This window comes from Pinus tabuliformis, chromosome X (assembly GCF_031772625.1).
Source record: "Pinus tabuliformis cultivar Carrire ecotype Pingquan chromosome X, CPIR1, whole genome shotgun sequence".
NCBI classification, from domain to species: Eukaryota; Viridiplantae; Streptophyta; class Pinopsida; order Pinales; family Pinaceae; genus Pinus; species Pinus tabuliformis.
This window is the reverse complement of record NC_142308.1, coordinates 1,282,890,016-1,282,907,798: the sequence shown is the minus strand read 5'-3', so window position 1 is coordinate 1,282,907,798 and position 17,783 is coordinate 1,282,890,016. Positions and strand designations below refer to the sequence as shown.

Here is a 17,783-nt window from a genome sequence, read left to right as displayed (position 1 = left end):
CATTTTCTGTTTAACAGTGGCATCATGGTCAAGCCCCGTCAATGCCTCCTCAGCAGGCGAGGCTCTAGCAGAGGCGGGTCCTCTCGTCCCTCAGAGGCAGCTTCCTCCTCCCGCTGCTGTAGATGTCTATGCCACCAAGTGGCCGAGGCTAATCCAATCCAGTCGAGCCACTTCATGGATGCCAGTGATTCAAATCCGGATTTAGCTCCCCTACCTGCGTTTGGAACCGCAGTCTTCTCCTTCAGCAATTCTCATGGCAATTCTCGCATCAACGCCCATGTCTCAGTCCTTTTTCTGGAAGAACCGAAGGACTTGGGCGAGGAACAGCCCAGCTCAAAGCCGCACCAAGCTGGAAGTTCTGGGGTTGCTGAGGGTCTGCCAGAGGACCACCCGGAGCATGCTGACATTCCACCTTCTTCCCAGGCAGCACCTCCGCCATCGACTCAGGCAACACCTCCGCCTGAAAAGGATAAAGCAGCATGGGACCTTCTCCCGGAAGGAATGTGCTGGATTATTGAGGAGGAATCGGACGAATAGGACTCCGCTCGCTCCGGTCTTCCCCTCCAGGCGATGCTCAAGTTCTCTTTTGTTATTCTTCGTGTGTTATCATGGCCCTCTATTCATTGTTGTTGTTCCTGTGTGGTTCGACAATTTTCAAGTCCAATGTTTGTCAAGGCACATGCAAGGGCTCCATATGATAGTTTTCTTTCTCATTTTTGTGCCCCTGCGTGGGATATTAATTATCGCTTTTGCTGCTCCTAATCGGTCTACTGCCCCTGTGTGGGTGCTCTGTCTCAATGGTGGCACCCCTGCGTGGGTGGTTTTTCTCAATGGTGTTACCCCTGCGTGGGTGACTTATCCTAGTGGCAACGCCCCTGCGCGGGTGAATTGTTTAAGTGTTTGGGCCCCTGCGTGGGTGAAATGTCCTGAAGCAAGGGCACAGGTGTGGGAGGTTTCTCTGATTACTGTCAGTCCAGAATGCCATTCTTGGCTTCTCGCAACATGACCGCATGACTGTAAAATGTTTTCCTGTTTATGTAAATAATAGAATAGCATAGTCTTAACGAGAAAAAAAAAATCGTGATCATACATGAGACAAAAATTGCTACGGTAGTATGTTCGAAAAAATTTTCCATAGAAAATGGACACATTTTCATTATGTAAACAAGGATTAACTTTGCGGGTTGGTTGACATTTCATTAGAGGCTCATTATTGTGCGATGTTACCTATGTTGCGTTCCACGTCCACATTTCTTTGGGCTTGCAGATCAGTGAATTGGCATCATAAGAAATCCATTTCTTCTTTTAATTGATTAATATTTTTATCCTTTTTCTGGAATTCTTTGCGCAGGAAGAGAATGTGCTCAGACTATTGGCTCACTTAAACCTTATCTTCAATGATCTCCTAATTTCCACCAATTAAAGGATGAGGGAAAACTGGGAAATAAAATGGACCCCCAAAGCATGAGGGAGGAATGTCTCAGTTTTCCATGAGCCTGAGTATGTAGAAGCTCAGCCCCCACAATATAGTCATCTCTGGAAATCGTTATATAGTTGGGAGAGTGAGTGTGGAAAATGATTAACTTTCTAGTTGTTGAGATGCAATCTAGTCTCTCTTGGAGTGCCTAGAAGCTTGGCCAGAGAGATCCACAAGTGCACAATTGACCCACTAAGATGAAAGGTAGAAAAGCACTAACACCGAGTATGTTACTAGAAACGCGAAATGAGAAAAGGATTGAGAAATGAAAATGGGACAAGAAATGAAGTTTGGAGGTTTCGCATTCAAGAAACAAGGAGAGAGAAAAAACTAAGAAAAATATGAAAATTTAAAAAAAAAAAAAAAAAAAAAAAAAAACTCATTCATCATCAACATTATAAATAAATGAGTAAAGGAAACACTTAACTAAAACTTCAAGATAGAAAGTGATTTAGGAGGAGGTTTTTCCACCTAATCATAGTCTTAGTTTCACATCAACTTCCAACTCTATAGCTGGCCAAACCCTAACAAGGCTATGAGACCATAAGGGGAAATTGTCAATACATAGAAAAATAGGTTGGGTGAAGGTAACAAGAGAAAAAACATCAAAGAACTCTTTGTGTTAAGCATAGGGTCTCAACTAGTCTTAGATGTCTTTGAGCTATCGGTTCACTACCCTATAGTTCCCTCGGTAATTTCCTTGCCATTTCTTATCATACTGGCCCAATATGCTTCAATTCATGAGCCCCACTACTCAAATAACTTCCAAAGATCATTGATGAGTAATCGCCATGCAAAATTCATTTTTAGATTGCCTAAAACACACCAACTATTCTTAAGTAATCATTCCACTAAATATTAATGACATTTTACTCATGAATTAATTACTTAGGGAACCATGTGCCTCTTCTCCTATGGATATCTACTCCCTTCCATATTTATCCATTATCTATGAAATTTGTTGTTGTAGAGTCCCATATTTACTTCTTTATAATAGGAAATCCACGGAACAATTACAAAATCTAAATAATGTACCCAACCTATTCCTTTAATTAAGTTCTAAAGCAGTATGGTCCCTACCACCCCAACTTTTACATTTGTGAGGGAAACTTACCCAATTACAAAGTCTTTCAAAATCATTTACTTCTTTGCTAGAGAGAAAAAGGCTCAAATTAAAATTAAAATTTGATGGCAATCATTCAGAAAGACAACTCTTGCAATTCCCTCATCTTTTTCTCACTAGTGTTATCATAGCCTATATTAGTGCTTCCATGTTCCGAGTTGACATGTTTCTAGGTGACATGTTCCAAGTTGATAATGTCAACATATTTATTAATCAAACATTTATATTACATATACATCATTCTTGGATTCATCCAACATTTAAGTTGCAAATAGTAACATCCATCCGGACATAGGAAATACAATGCCATCAAAAAACTTCATTAAAATTAATTTACAAACTAACTCTGGGTCAAGAGAGGGATGTTACCAGAGAAGTGGAGGAGCTAATATCAAGCCACGCAATACTTCCCATTTACATGATGGTGGCAAAGAAGGTGAAGTTCCTGCAAGCATAAACCAACCCTTCTATACTACACCCACATGATATTATGTGTGTGTTAATGAAGAGAGGTCTCTTCATTCATGATACACAAAGAACTAGTAACACATGGTACCAAATATAAATAATGAAAATAGATGCCACTACCTAAATTCTTTCTATTCTAATAGTCACTACTCTCATAAAGGAAAGATTCATTGAATTTTCCTATCTACCACAATATTCTACTATGGCATGATGTATCTATTTTTTGACATTTTAATATAATAGAAAATGTTACATGCAAGAGGGAAAAGCAAAGAGATTGTTTAATTAAATTCAACTTCAATTCTACACTTTCACATTCAAAGAATTTCAGAATAAATAACCTAAAAAAACATATCAATCTCAAATTATTGTTCAAAATAACCTTAAAGAAGTTTAGAATATGTTTTAAACAATATGTGAAAGTATATTCATATTTAAAATAATAATCTTACCTTATTTATCCGAATATACTTTTAAATAAAATAGATAAACTTGAAAAACTTCAAACACAACTAAAGAAAATGTCTAATTCAGTAGAAGTTCAATACCAACTAACTTTGTTCTATTATAATTCTCTAACATTTACTCCACTTCCATATCTACTCATTGTTGGCACTGTTTCCACCTCCTTATTATCCAAATAACGCCTCCCTCCAAAGAACTTCCACAGCCTTGTTACTTGAGAAACCTACATAAAAATAAATCATTCAAAATGTCATTCATAACACCCAACTATGTCATTTGATAACACCTAACTATATTACAATTTATCTTAATTTTATCATAACAACTAAATAAATCACAATTATAATTTTCAACTTATAGTTAAGGAATTCAGTACTTTTATTGCTATGCCATTTCCATTACTAAAACAATTTTTTATCAATAAATAAAATAAATATCATTAGAAACACAAAAAAAACTACTTACTGAATATGACCTACTGCTTAAAAAAATACAAAACTAAATTTTACCGCATCTGCACCAAAAAATATTAAAAAAAGACTACTTACTGAATATGACCTACTGCTAAAAAAAAATACAAAACTAAATTTTACCGCATCTGCACCAAAAAAATATTAGTAATAATACAGTGGTTGACATGCACTTGAGCTTCCTTCAGGTTAACACATTATTACAAATATAGTAAAACCACAATAAATAACAATACCAATAGCAAACTGTCTAATGTGAAACGGCTAGGAGTGGAGGCTCACTTTATTTCTGGAATGTCTGGTCACTTCCCAATTTCAACAACACGTTTTCGTTCAGTGACGCGTATTTCTGCTCTAGATTCCGCGCCTTTCAAATCCTCCAGTTTTGCTAAAAACCGCCTGTACTTTTTTTGCTCAGACCTGCGCTTTGGTATTCTGATTACCATGGTTTGGAGAGCAAGAGTTGTCTCAAGCAACCAGTATATCAAGGCTATTACTTTATTCTCTAAATTATGTAGAAACGCATTTATGGGTTGGGATCTCTCTTGAATTCCTGCATTGAATAGCAAATTAAAAAACCAATCAAAGTCCCAACACCATTTTGCACAAATAAACTAGCTATGAATATCAGAATGCTGAGATAAAAATGAAGCATCGATTGATTTATGAATATTAGCATATTGTTATTCAGCCAAAAAAAAAAGTTCTAAAATTTTAATTTGAGGATTATAAAATATATAGTCCGGAATCGTCGGATGGATTGTATATAATGAGTAGCTTTGTAGGAAACTGATCTAAAAAGTGTCAAATTTTTTTTCCAAGAGGAGTCTCACTGAAAAATTAGGTTGCTGCAAAGTCAATTGGCTCATAAATAAGTTGTGGATTGGACATGGCAACCAGACAAGGACTTAATTAAAACATAAATTTTATCCACAAGTAGAGTAAAACAAAAGATGTTGCCATAAATCTAATTGTGAGGGTAAAGCAAAGGAGGTTGTCGTAAATCTACTTGTGAAATATTAATGCCATAATGCAATTAGCCACACCTTATATTATATGTCAAAGCATAAAGAAATTACATTCGTGTGATAAATGGAGGTGGCAACTCCAAGTGAAAAACACAATTGCATAGTAAACTTTTGTGAGACTCCGTAACACTATTTTCACGCGCCCACCAACATTTCATCCATGATTTTATTCTCACTAGCTTACAGACTCTCTCTCTCCAACTTTCCAACATTACAAATGACTTTTACATCCATATTTATCTCAACATACAAATTTAACATTAATGCATGACGGAGAAAATAATTAAACTGAAGCATGGGCGAATTTACATAGTTAATGAATTGCAGGTGTTGTGAAGTGTGGGAAAAGTAAATGTTTGCCCATATCTATTTACCAAAATACATTAAATGCTTTAACTTATGTGATGTTTTGCAGAATGGTCTGCAGTGTACTTTTGCTCTGACTTAAGTCCTTTCGCTTGCAAACAAAATCACAATGGTGCATTGGTTGACTCCGCAAGCGTGGTATTTGTCAATTTGTTTAAGGCAATGGTTGGGATTATTATTTCCAACACTCCCCCTTAATCACAATGGCCACCATTGAAAGTTCCCAAACTATGTCTTTGAGATTAAAAAAAAACTTTCACGTGCTAATGACTTCATGAAAATATTAGCAAACTGTTCCTATGACCTACAGTGCTGCAACACAATTTCATCATTGTTAATCAACTCTCTCATAAAATGATATTTAGCATCAATATGCTTGGTCCTCTTGTGAAAAACCGAATTCTTTGACAATGCAATGATCGATGTGTTGTTGCAAAAAATAGTTGTCGTTCCCTCTTGGTCGCGGCAAAGATCCCTCAACATCCCTCTCATCCAAACTACCTGACATGTTGCTGCTATTGCGGCGACATATTCAGCTTCTGCTGTTGACAATGAAACTATTGGTTTCTTCTTGGATGCCCATGAAATGGCTCTGGAACCCAAATGAAAACATATCCTGACGTGCTCTTTCTTTCATCAACACTTCCTACCCAATTGCTGTCAATGTAACAAACGAGCCTGAAATCCTCTGTTGCAGCGTACAAAACACCATATTGTTTTGTCCCATTGACATACCTAAGAATCCTTTTCACTGCTTGCCAATGTGTTTCCTTGGGTGTCTCCATGAACCTCGACACCAAACTCATTGTATGAATTATATTCAGCCTAGTGGTTGTCAAATACATCAAGCTTCCTATCATACTTTTGTATAATGTCAGATTGACATTGCTATAGCAATCTTCTTTACTCAACTTCAACCCCATGACAATTGGAGTTTGTGCGGGCGTGTTGTTCTGCATATTAAACCTCTTCAAAATGTCTACTACATACATTGCTCTCTTTGATGTAGACGGTAGGCTCTCCGTCACATTTGTCAAAACCATTTTCCTTCATGTAGGCATCTATCATGCTATACCATGCACACAGTGCTTGCTTGAGCCCATAAAGAGCTTTTCTCAACCGATAGACTTTGTCTTCTTTGCCTTCTACCTCATAACCAGGTGACTGCGCAACATATACTTCCTCTTTCAGCACTCCATTCAAGAACGCTGATTTTATGTCCATTTGATACACTTTCCATTTATGTTGCACAACAATCACCAAAACTTTACGCACTGTCTCCATCCTCGCGACTGGCACGAACGTCTCCGCATAATCTATTCCATGCTACTACTTGTATCCTTTGACAACTAGTCTTTCTTTGTGCCTTTCAATATTACTGTCGACATTGCTCGTCTTATAGACCCACTTTACTCCAATGAATTATTTTCCTTGCAGAAGGTTCACTAACTCCCATGTGTCATTTTTTTCTATTGCTCCTATTTCTTCCTCCATTGCCACAACCCGTTTTCCTTCTTGACTGCATCTTCAAAGTGGATTGGGTCATCCACATGACAAAGCAAAGAAAATAATGAATTTAGACCAATGCTACTATCAACCTCATCTTGCTCATAAATTTCATTTAGATTTCTAAATTTTGGCCTTCCTGTGCTTGTTGAAGATCGGCTTGACATGTCACTTGGTGTTGTACTTTGCCGCATGCTTGGAGAAGCACTTTCTTGACTACGTGACATTGTCCTATTATTTGTTGGAGGTATTACTTGTGGCCTGCATTGTTGTGTTTGAATATGAGTAGAGGGAGTCACTGTTGAGGAATTGTTTGCTGCTGTCAATTCCTCTTTGTCCTCATGTGGTATACATGCTTTAACATTGACTGTCTTCTCTAAACTTCCATCCAATGCTTCCTCTTCTATGAACTACACATATCTATTGATTATGATCTTCTTGATTAATGGATTGTAGAGTTTGTATGCCTTAGATTCATCACTGTATCAATCAAATATACATTTCTCCCCCTTAATGTCCAACCTCTTTCTCAACTCGTTTGAAACATGTGCATATGCCACATAACCAAAAGCTCTCATGTGAGTGACACTATGTTTTCTTCCACTCCATGCCTCTTCAGGAACTATGTTCTGGATGCTTTTGGTTGGACATCTATTCAAGATATATGTTGCACAAGCGACAACTTCAACCCAGTAATAATTTGGCAAATGCTTTGCATTCAACATACTCCTTGTCATTTCCATAATGGTCATATTCTTCCTTTCTGCCACACCATTTTGTAGAGATGTCTACCTTGCTTTAAATTGTTTGTGAAATCCATGCTGCCTGCAAAATCGAAGGAAGTCATTTGAGATGTATTTGCCACCTCTGTCAGTCCCGAGGACTTTGATGTAGTGCCCACTTCGCTTCTCAACAAGAGCTTTGTATTGGCGAAAGCGCTCAAACATTTCACTTTTCTGTTTGAGGAGATAGGCTCATGTCTTCCTTGTGTAGTCATCTATGAAGGTCAATACGTAGTGGCTGCCACTAATTGATGGTGTTTGCATTGATCCATATAAATCTGAGTGGACAATCTCCAAAGGTGCCTTTTCCCTCACTGACTTTCCTGCTGGAAATGTCTCTCTATGTTGCTTGCCAAGATACATCATTAACATAGATTGTCAGGTTTTTCTATGAGTGGCAATCCCTTCACCATGCTTTTTCTATGCAGCAAATTCAACCCTCCAAAGTTGAGATTTCCAAATCTCAAATGCCATAACCAATTTTCATCTTTGATCTTTGCTTGATAGTTCACTTCTGTGATAGCTGCATCTTTTATTCCATCCTCTTGTGAGTTCATTGATAATTGTGCATGTGCACCTTCTTCTTTCAAATCTGATCTTATCTTTAGGGGAAACATTCTACTATTTGTCATCTGAACCTTTGTAATCTATTGTCTGCTTGGAGGCCTAACCAAAATTTTGCATACGTCATTCTTGAAAAAAACATTGTAGCCCTTTTGCATAGCTGTCCAATGCTTATGAGGTTATCCTTCAGACCGGGGACAAAGTAAACATCTGAGATGTACTTCTTCTCCCCCTTCTTTGTTAGAATATTAACTCTTCATTTTCCCGTGACAGAGACTTTGCTATCAATCCCTAATGTCATTTCACACTTTCATCTAGATTGGAAAACATTTCTATGTTCCCTGACATGTGGTTGCTACACACTGAATTTAGACACCATATATCACTTTGTTGTTCTTGTGCTACATTACAAGCTAAAACATGCTATCATGGTTCTAATTTTCTTTTGTGAAATTTACACTTGGTTTGTTACTAATGTCATATTTATTCTTTCTACATTAATTTTCATAATGACCATACTTCTTACAGTAATGACGTTGGACTTGAGATTTATCATACCTCTGACCTTGTGCTTGATTTTGGCTTGGGCCTTGACTTGGATTTTGATTGCCACCCCTTCCACTTGAGCTTGAAGGGTTGGTTATTCCACCTCTGTGTGGGCTTCTTCCTCTTCCTCAAGCATATGATCTTCCTTTGCCTCGACCTTGACCAAAGGAAACTTGTGTCTTGAAGGCATGCTCCAATGAGGAGCTTGTTTCTCTATTCAGTCTATGTTCATGAGAAATCAGTGATGCATGAAGCTCATCCACTGAGAACTGTGAGAGATTCTTTGTCTCTTCTATGGCCACAATAATGGCATCAAACCTTGTTGACAAACTTCTCAAAACTTTCTCAACTATTCTTCTTTCTTCAATTGTCTCACTATGAGACCTGATTTAAGTAGCCAACCCAATTACATGTGTAAAAAATGAGTCTACACTCTCAGACTCTTTCATACAAAGTGTTTCAAAATCTCTTTTCAACATTTGCAGTTTTATTGTCTTGACTTTTTCCATTCCTTTTGCCATTCCTTAGTAGGTTGTCTCAAGGGTGTCCCACACTTGTTTGGACTTCGTTTCTGCTGCAACCCTTGAAAAAAACCTTTCATGAACTGCTTGGAAAATATAGAACAAGGCTTTTGAATCCTTATTCCTATTGTCTCTTAATCCTTCTTCCTATTGTCCCTTAACAAATCTCTTTTTGCTTGAGACAACGCAATGTATGTTGTTGCATCTTCTCGTTCGGGAAAAACCATTCTCCAACAAATCCCAAATGTCTTGAGAAAAAAATAAGACCTTCATTGTTATAACCCAATAATCATAATTTTTTCCATTAAATTGAGGTATCTGAGGATGAGTCAAGCTTGTGCTTGATGTTGTCATTTCTGAGTGTAAAAAAAACCTTTCTTTAGGAGTGGATATCGCAAGGGACTTAATTAAAACATAACTTTTATGCACAGGGGAAAAGTATAAACTTCTGTAAAACTCCGTAAAATTGTTTTCACACACCTACCAATATTTCCTCCACCATTTTCTTCTCACTAGGCTCTCTAAATTGCCCAACATTACAAATGACTTTTACATCCATATTTATCTCAACATACAAATTTCACATTAATGCATTACACAGAAAATAATTAATGTGCAGGATGAGCTAATCACATGGTAAATGAAATTTTGAATTTGGAGGTGTCATAAAGTGTTGGCAAACATTTGCGGGGTGAATGCTTGCCCATATCTATTTACCAAAATACATCAAATCCCTTAACTTCTGTAATGTGATGAGCAATGGTCCACAATGTACTTCTGCTTTCACTTTAGTCCTTTCACCTCCAAACAAAACGGCAACCGTGCAGTGATTGACTAAAAAGGCATGGTGTTTGTCAATTTATTTAATGCTATAGTTAGGATTATTATTTTTAACCAAAAAAACCATCTTTACTCCAAAAACACCCTTGTTTTCTAAACCCTCATTTTTATCTATTTTATACAGATCAATGACGAAATGACAGTAAGATTTTCTTTGTTAATTGACCGCTATTTTATTCTCATCCAACCTCACGATTAAGAGGTAAAGATGAAGCATCAATTGAAACACAAAACATAAATACTCAAAACATTTTAATTCGGCACCGTTTCAAAAAAACATTTTACTATAAAACCTTTGTTTTCTAAATCCTAATTTTCTACTCTAAACAGATTAATGCCCCTACTCATCAATGACGGAATGACATTAAGAGTTTCAAAGATTTTCTTACCAGACACAGCACGTTCTTTAGATCGAGACGCTCAAGATGAGGAAGGCATTGGAGCAGGCTTGGAATGAGAATACCGACATCTTTTTCCCTTTTAAGGAGGCAGGCATTATAGATAGAGAACTCCTTCAAGGATGTGAAGGTCCCCATTATTTCAACAAATCTCTCCTCACTTAGACCAAGTGCTCTCTCTGTCGCCCAAACCATTGACAATTCAATCAGATTGCTTCCGCCCTGCATTTCGAGGCACCAAACCGCGGAAGAAAGCTCCTGAAACAGCAGCCCATTCACTCTCAAGTCCTTGACATGGTCATATTTTGTGGGAAGTAACTCCAGAGATATGAGGCTCGGACAGTTTATATAAAGCTCGGCCCGCAACGTGCAAACCGAAATGCATAAAGTCGTAATCTTGGAAGCAGAAATATTGATAGTCTGCGGTCCAAAGTAATTTAATATGCAGAGATTTTCGAGTTGCGGGCAAAGGGAAACGAGACGATCTAAAGAGTCATCCTTGAAAACTACATTCAGTAATTCGCAGGTGATGAGATGCTGGAATCCGCCAAAACTGGGTGGAATATTGGAGATTATGTAGTTGGAGAGTTCGAGCCTGGTTAGAGTATTGCAACAGAAAAGGGTAGGAGGCAGTATTCCCTCTAGAAGGATATTGCGGAGAGAAAGGTGTTGGATATTCTTTGAGGCCACAAGTTGTATCCATTTCCATATATTTTCACAACTAAATCGCCAGAGAAGAGATTTCGAGTAAGTAGACAGATCAAAGGTTTCTAAATCAGAGGAGTGTGAAAGCAAAATGTCAGAGATTGCATTCTCCACTTTTGTGATGGATAATGGATCAGGGTGTCGTTTAACCATAAACAAATCAGGGGCGATGATAAGTTTTGGAAGTTGGGTATGGAGATATCTCCATCTTTTAGAAAGAATGCACGATCTCACTGCTTCTTTAATGGGCAGATCGGAAAGAATGGAGCAAAGTAAATCATCTGGAAGTTTGGTGAATAAATCTGAAGCAACGCCCATGCTGTTGAAACTTACCAACTTAATGGTTCTTCTCTGGTTCTGGGGTGTCCTGTGCCAAAATGTGGCCTTCTGTTGTTCCGGGGTGTTCTGTGCCAAAAGGTGGCCTTCTCCAGATTCGAAACTCCGTTTACCTGTTTAGCAGGCTTGTTACCTCACGGTCAAGAGTACAGTCTCACCTGCTAGATCCAAAAACACCTCAGTGTTAGGGTTACCAATTTGCACCTTTAGTGGTAGGTTTACGAATTTGTTTGATTAAAAACATATGGTTTCTCTCTTTTATCCCAATGACTTTTTTGATTAGTTATAAGTAGGGTATGGTGTGTTATTATTAGATATTAAAAGTAATTTTAATTTATTTTAATTTTGGATCTGTAGAGAGGGACTTTTTATTCTAAAAGAGATTTACATTTGACTAGATTAGATCTCTTGTTTTCTAGATCCAAAATTTTAAGTGTTTCCTAGTAAAGTGGATTTAGGCTAATTTAATTATTAATAATTGATTATGGCCTAGTCTAACTTATAGACTAAATAAAATTTTTCACATGAATTCATAAAAGTCCCGCAATACAATTTGAAAATTTAATACATTTTTCAATGAATAAATGGATTCAGCATTGTGAATTACGCACATTAAACAATTTAGGCTCAAGTTTTTAAAAATCTTTCTAGGATTTGGTTAAAATTAACTAAAAAAAATGTGGTGATAAAGGTCGTTTCATGTATAAGTTACTCTTGACCATTATAATTATTTACTTATTTTATTTTATTTTTTATAAAAAAATATGTAATTTAACTAGTCCAAATGTTTTAATTATTATTATTATTATTATTAAGTAGTTTGACCAATTCAAGTGTTTACATTAAATAACATAACATGATATAACCTTAAAACATACTTTCCATATTAACTTTGAGATCGCTTCTCCATACAATACAATTATTTTGAAGTGGTCAAGTTTAGTTCTAGAGGCACATTTGGTTAGTTGTGATAGGAGTCGTCTACGGAGGTCGAGAAGGCCAAAAGTTGCCGGAATCCAGGCAAAAAAATTTCAAAAAAACTTCTAGATGTAGTGTTTGAATCATGTTTTTATGGTGGAAATGGATTAGCAACACCAAAAACGTCTAGGTCACCTAAAATTATGAATTTTAACAGCTTTTACTTGGATTTACAAAAATTAACACCTTTTACTTGGATTTACAAAAATCCCTACGGGATTTTTTCAAAATATAGCTGGAATTTCGATAACATTCCGAGCAAAAAATATAACTTTTACACTATGGCATTGTGATAAGGTTTTGATGTGGTTAAGTTTAGTTTGGTTTTGATGTGGTCAAGTTTAGTTTGAGAGACACATTTGGTTAGTTGTGAATCATGATAAGGTTGAACCACAACTCACTAACACAAGTTATGGCTATATCCACCTTGTTGGCTCTTAGAAAACTTAGATATAGTCTTGGTGTTATAATTGTATCCTGTAAGTTGGGTCTTGCCCAAATTACGCCAATGAGTTACTTTCTCATCATGATTTAAAAAATAAAATTATAAAAACTAAAATATTTAAATATTAAGAGTCGATTTTTTAACACTATTGGATTTGAGAGTTTTGTTCTATAAATTGGTAAAGGTTGAAAACTTTAGTTAAGAAGAGACACCAAAAAAATATTCAGTCCATGTTAATAGTTAATATAGTATGGGCCAATACTGTGGCTTATCAAAACCACATACCAAAAATATCATAACCCACTTCATATGACATCATTCTTAATTAATCAATTTAATTAAAAGAACAAAAAATGAAGAACTACTTTGAATATAATCTCAAATTTTTATATGTGTATATTAATATGAATGTTCTAGAATGTTTCATGGAGATTAAATCTTTACCATCCAATTGATAGTTATTGATAATTGAATTAAAATGGCATAGTCTAACTTATAGAAGAAATCCCAACTAAAATTATAAAAACCCTATTCCAAAATAGATACCCTTATTGACATAATAAAATTAAGTTATAAGAAAAACACTTAAATTAATAAAAACCATTATTTGAAAAGGGGAAGAAATGGACTTTAGTAATGACAATTAGGTCATGGATTTTTAGAAAATAAGTTAGGCTCGTAAATCATTGACACAAGTTACTAAGACACCAAAAAAAACAAATCAAAATTATAAAATTAAGTTAAAAAGATCTTATAAATTAATAAAAAACTGCATAGTCTAATAATTTAGAGATGAAATGAGTTTTTTCAAAACATGTTTTCTTGTTATTTTAGTCAAAATCCCTTAGAAATTTTTAAAAACTTTAGTTTAAGTTGTTTAATCTATAAAATTAGAGTTTCCTACGAGCTTTTGAGAGCGTTGAATCTATTTATACAATTCAAAGTGTATTTTAAATAACAAAAAAATCATAATCTTACATGAAATTACATGAAATTGTATGAAAAGGGTTATTTCATCTATAAGTTTGGATTTAAGTAATGACTAATAATTATTAAGAGAAAAAAACTAATTTAAGTAGTGACTAATAATTATAAGTGACTTTCCCATTGGATCGAGTCAAGTAATTAAGAAAAATTTACAAATTAAAAAAAACACTAAAAACTTCAACCATAAAATAAATATCAATTAAGCCAATCTCAAAAACCCACAATCCAATTTCTGATTTCCCAACCTAATTCCCCAAGCCCTAACCCTGATTCTTGGAACCCTCCCCATCCCCTTCTTGTAATCCTCTTATGTTTTCCTTGCATTTCTTATTCAATTTATTCTTATCCTTTCCTTCCCTTAACCACCAACCCCTTTTTCTTTAGTCATTCTCGTGATCAAACTTTTTCTAATTTAAATTCCAAGTAGATTTTTGTATAATCTTCTTATTTTAATTTATGTCTATCTCTTATCTATTTTTTAATTTTATAATAACTTAATTTATTATATATTAATATTAATAAAAAAATTAGTACTTATTTCAATGTGGGCTCTTTTTTATTTTATTAAATTTTTATAATTTTATTGAATTTAATTCTTCTAATATTAAATCAAGTAGTTTTTGAAAATCTTTTTCGTTTATTTTATGATATAATTTTTCTAGAGTTTGTTAGGGATTCTTTGAAATCACAAGTTTGATGGATGAACTCTTCACAATCCCATTTTCCCCAAGGTTTTTGAGAATGTTGAATCCATATATAGAATAAAAAAAATATCAGTTTAAACAACACAAATAAATATTTGACCATAAATTTTTTTCGACTAAAAATATGCTTGAAATGTTGAAAAATCACACTTTAAACTACTCCATCCTAAATAAAATTTAAGAATCTAACCTTATCTCTTTAAATTTAATTCCAAATTTCATTTATTTAACATTAATTCTAAATTTCATTAATTTAATATATTAATGAAAAATTGCCCAAAATATTTTATTAATTTAATGACCAATAACCTTTCGAATTTAATATAATGTCTTTTTTTTCTACCAAATAACCTTTCCAGTTTAATAAGATGTCCTTTTTTACCAATAATATTTCCAATTTAATTTAATTCTAACCTATATATATAATTGTTCTATTAATCTAATTAAATATATTATATATTATATATTTTGTTCTATTAATCTAATTATATAATTTAACATTATTCTAGTTAGTATCGGAATTTTAATAAATTAATAAATTAATTTTTATCTCTTTTCTGTATTAAATTCTTTTTTACCAATATTTTAATTTTCGTTAAATATATGGGTTGAATTAACTCTAAATAATTAAGTTTCAATTCTGTAATTTAATAAAAATATTATTATTATCTTTGATCAAAATATATTTTATTATTTTTAATACATTGTTTTATTGTATTTTAAATTTTTTTTTTTTTGATATGGAGTATTTGTAAATTGTGATTTTTTGAAAATTTTGTGGTCAATTTTTTATTTTTGTTATTTAAATTATTATTTTAATTATATATGGATTCAACACCCTAAAAAACCCATGAGTCATTTCCATGATAAAGAATTCGGGTCAAACTTGTGATTTCAATGAATCCCTATTAGGTTTTAGAGAAATTAGATCAAGAAATAAACCAAAAAACTTTTGGAAACATTACACTTATAAACCACTCATTTTAATTTTAATTAATTAATTTTACTCTTTAAATAATTTATTTTTTAACTAATTTATTTTCTTAATTAATTAACTTTTTTTATTCACTCTAATTTAATTCTAACTTTTCAATATTAATAAATCTTCAACCTTCTAATTTCTTCACACTCTAGTCATTTCATTTCTCTATTTATTATTGGTCTCAAACTCTTCGTACTGTCAATCTAAGATTTTTGTTGCCAAACTCGGTGAAGTGTTTGCACTAAACATTGGAACATGACAAGGTTTTCCAAACGAAGAAACCATGCATAGTACTATTGTCTCTATTTCCTACTTCAAAAAAATGTTCCCTACCTGGCACATAGCTGCTTCTGAGGCCAATGGACTATTTGGGGGTTTGGCGGTATTATGGGACCCTGACTAGATTAGGGCTAAAGCATATAAATGTTTTGCTGGCATCCTCATCTCTGCTTCTATTCGGGGCAAGGACTATCCTATTAACATTTTGAACATTTACGCCCCTTACAAGAATAGGTTCCCATTGTGGGAAAAATTATTTACATCAGAAATTTTTGACATTGAGTCTTTGATGATCGCGAGGGACCTAAATGTTACTCTAAACTCTTAAGAAATATGGGGGAACAGCAGGAAAAAAGACCCACTTGTTGATCACATCAGATATGAGCTACTACACAGAAATCTTGTTGACATAAGCCCACCCAGAATGCAACCTACATGGGACAACGGAAGGATAGAAGGGGCATATATTGCTAAAAGACTTGATTGATTTATTCTACATGTTAGTATCATCGACAGACTGGGTATGCCGACCTCAACCATCGGAAATTGCTTTATATCGGACCATAGGCCGATATTTCCTAGTTGGAGAGAAAAGGGTTTTAGAAAAGGGTACCCATTCAAGTTTAATAGGTCATGGCTAGAAGATCCAGAATTCAATGAACTTATAACAAATTCTTGGAATGATTTATCTCCTAGAGATAACATGCCCCCTTATATGACTTTTAGTGATAAGCTATCTTCCATTAGAAAGACTGTTAAAGAATGGCAATACAAGAAAAGACAACTTAACAGGATGGATCTCCGGGAAATACAAATGGAACTGGACAACATTTCTGGAGTTTTGGCTGCTCACTTACTTCCATTTAATATGAGATGCCGTATAAAGGAGCTTGAAAGGAAAAAGCAAAAGATTCTGGATCAGGGAGAAGCATCATGGAGACTGAAAAGCAAGGCCATTTGGCTTAAAGAAGGCGACAGGAACACAATTTTTTTTCACATGTTTGCAAATTCCAGACGTGAGAAAAACATTATATGGAAGATAAATGACGGTCAGGGAGGCTTTCTACACTCACAATAAGACATCTCAAATGAAGCTGTGAAATTTTTTGAAAATCAATATAAGCGATCAGGAGGAAGCAGGATACAGGAAATTTTATGGGGCATTGATCTATAACCACAAATGTTTGATGATGCGCAAAATGAGTGCCTTTTCCAACCAATAACAGAAAAATGAACTGTTAAGAGTCATGAAATCCTTCAAGAAGGATAAGTGTCCAAGCCCGGACAGCTGGACGATTGAATTCTTTATCCACTTCTTCGACCTTACTAAACATGATATGCTAAGGATGGTTGAAGGATCTCAAATTTCAGGCAGCATACATCAGCTCACCTCTTCCACTCTAATAGCACTCATTCCAAAGAAATCGGAAGTAGACTCCTTTCAGAATTTTAGGCCTATATCCCTCTGTAATATTTCCTTCAAAATCATTTCAAAAATCATTGCTGAAAGAATTAAAGATACTTTATCTAGATTTTTAACTAAGGATCAACATGGTTTTTTATAAGGAAGGAATATATTGGATGTTGTTGGGAACACACAGGAAAGTTTGTTCACCATGCATACTAGAAAAAGTGAAGCAGTCATATTGAAAATTGATCTTCGAAAGGCATATGATTGCCTAAACTGGGGTTTCATGAGATGTTTACTTGCAAAAATTGGTTTGAACTCTAATATGATAAACTGGATCATGGCATGTGTCGAGCAAGTTAATTTTGCCATCATTATAAATGGGCTTCCTTCCTCTTATTTCTT

General features: G+C 34.6%; 1 protein-coding gene across 1 annotated transcript; it reads right to left on the bottom strand.

Moving 5' to 3' along the window:
* Positions 1-4,305: 4,305 nt before the first annotated feature.
* LOC149144730 (F-box/LRR-repeat protein At3g26922-like) lies at positions 4,306-11,577 on the bottom strand. Its single transcript, XM_089452253.1, has 3 exons — positions 10,546-11,577; positions 8,808-8,868; positions 4,306-4,556 (listed from the first exon to the last, which is right to left on the bottom strand). Exons 1-3 carry the CDS (start codon positions 11,575-11,577, stop codon positions 4,306-4,308), a joined length of 1,344 nt encoding a protein of 447 aa, XP_089308379.1.
* Between the last annotated feature and the right edge of the window lie 6,206 nt (positions 11,578-17,783).

Bases quoted from the DNA above. Each gene is read 5' to 3' on its own strand.
- LOC149144730 (XM_089452253.1), bottom strand. From the start codon at position 11,577: ATGGGCGTTGCTTCAGATTTATTCACCAAACTTCCAGATGATTTACTT. The intron at 8,869-10,545 runs GTAAGAAAATCT...CAAGCTCAAGTG, and splicing joins TAAAGAACGTGCTGTGTCTG to GAAGGGGTGGCAATCAAAAT. The intron at 4,557-8,807 runs GTATGATAAATC...TATTCAATGCAG, and splicing joins AATCAAGCACAAGGTCAGAG to GAATTCAAGAGAGATCCCAA.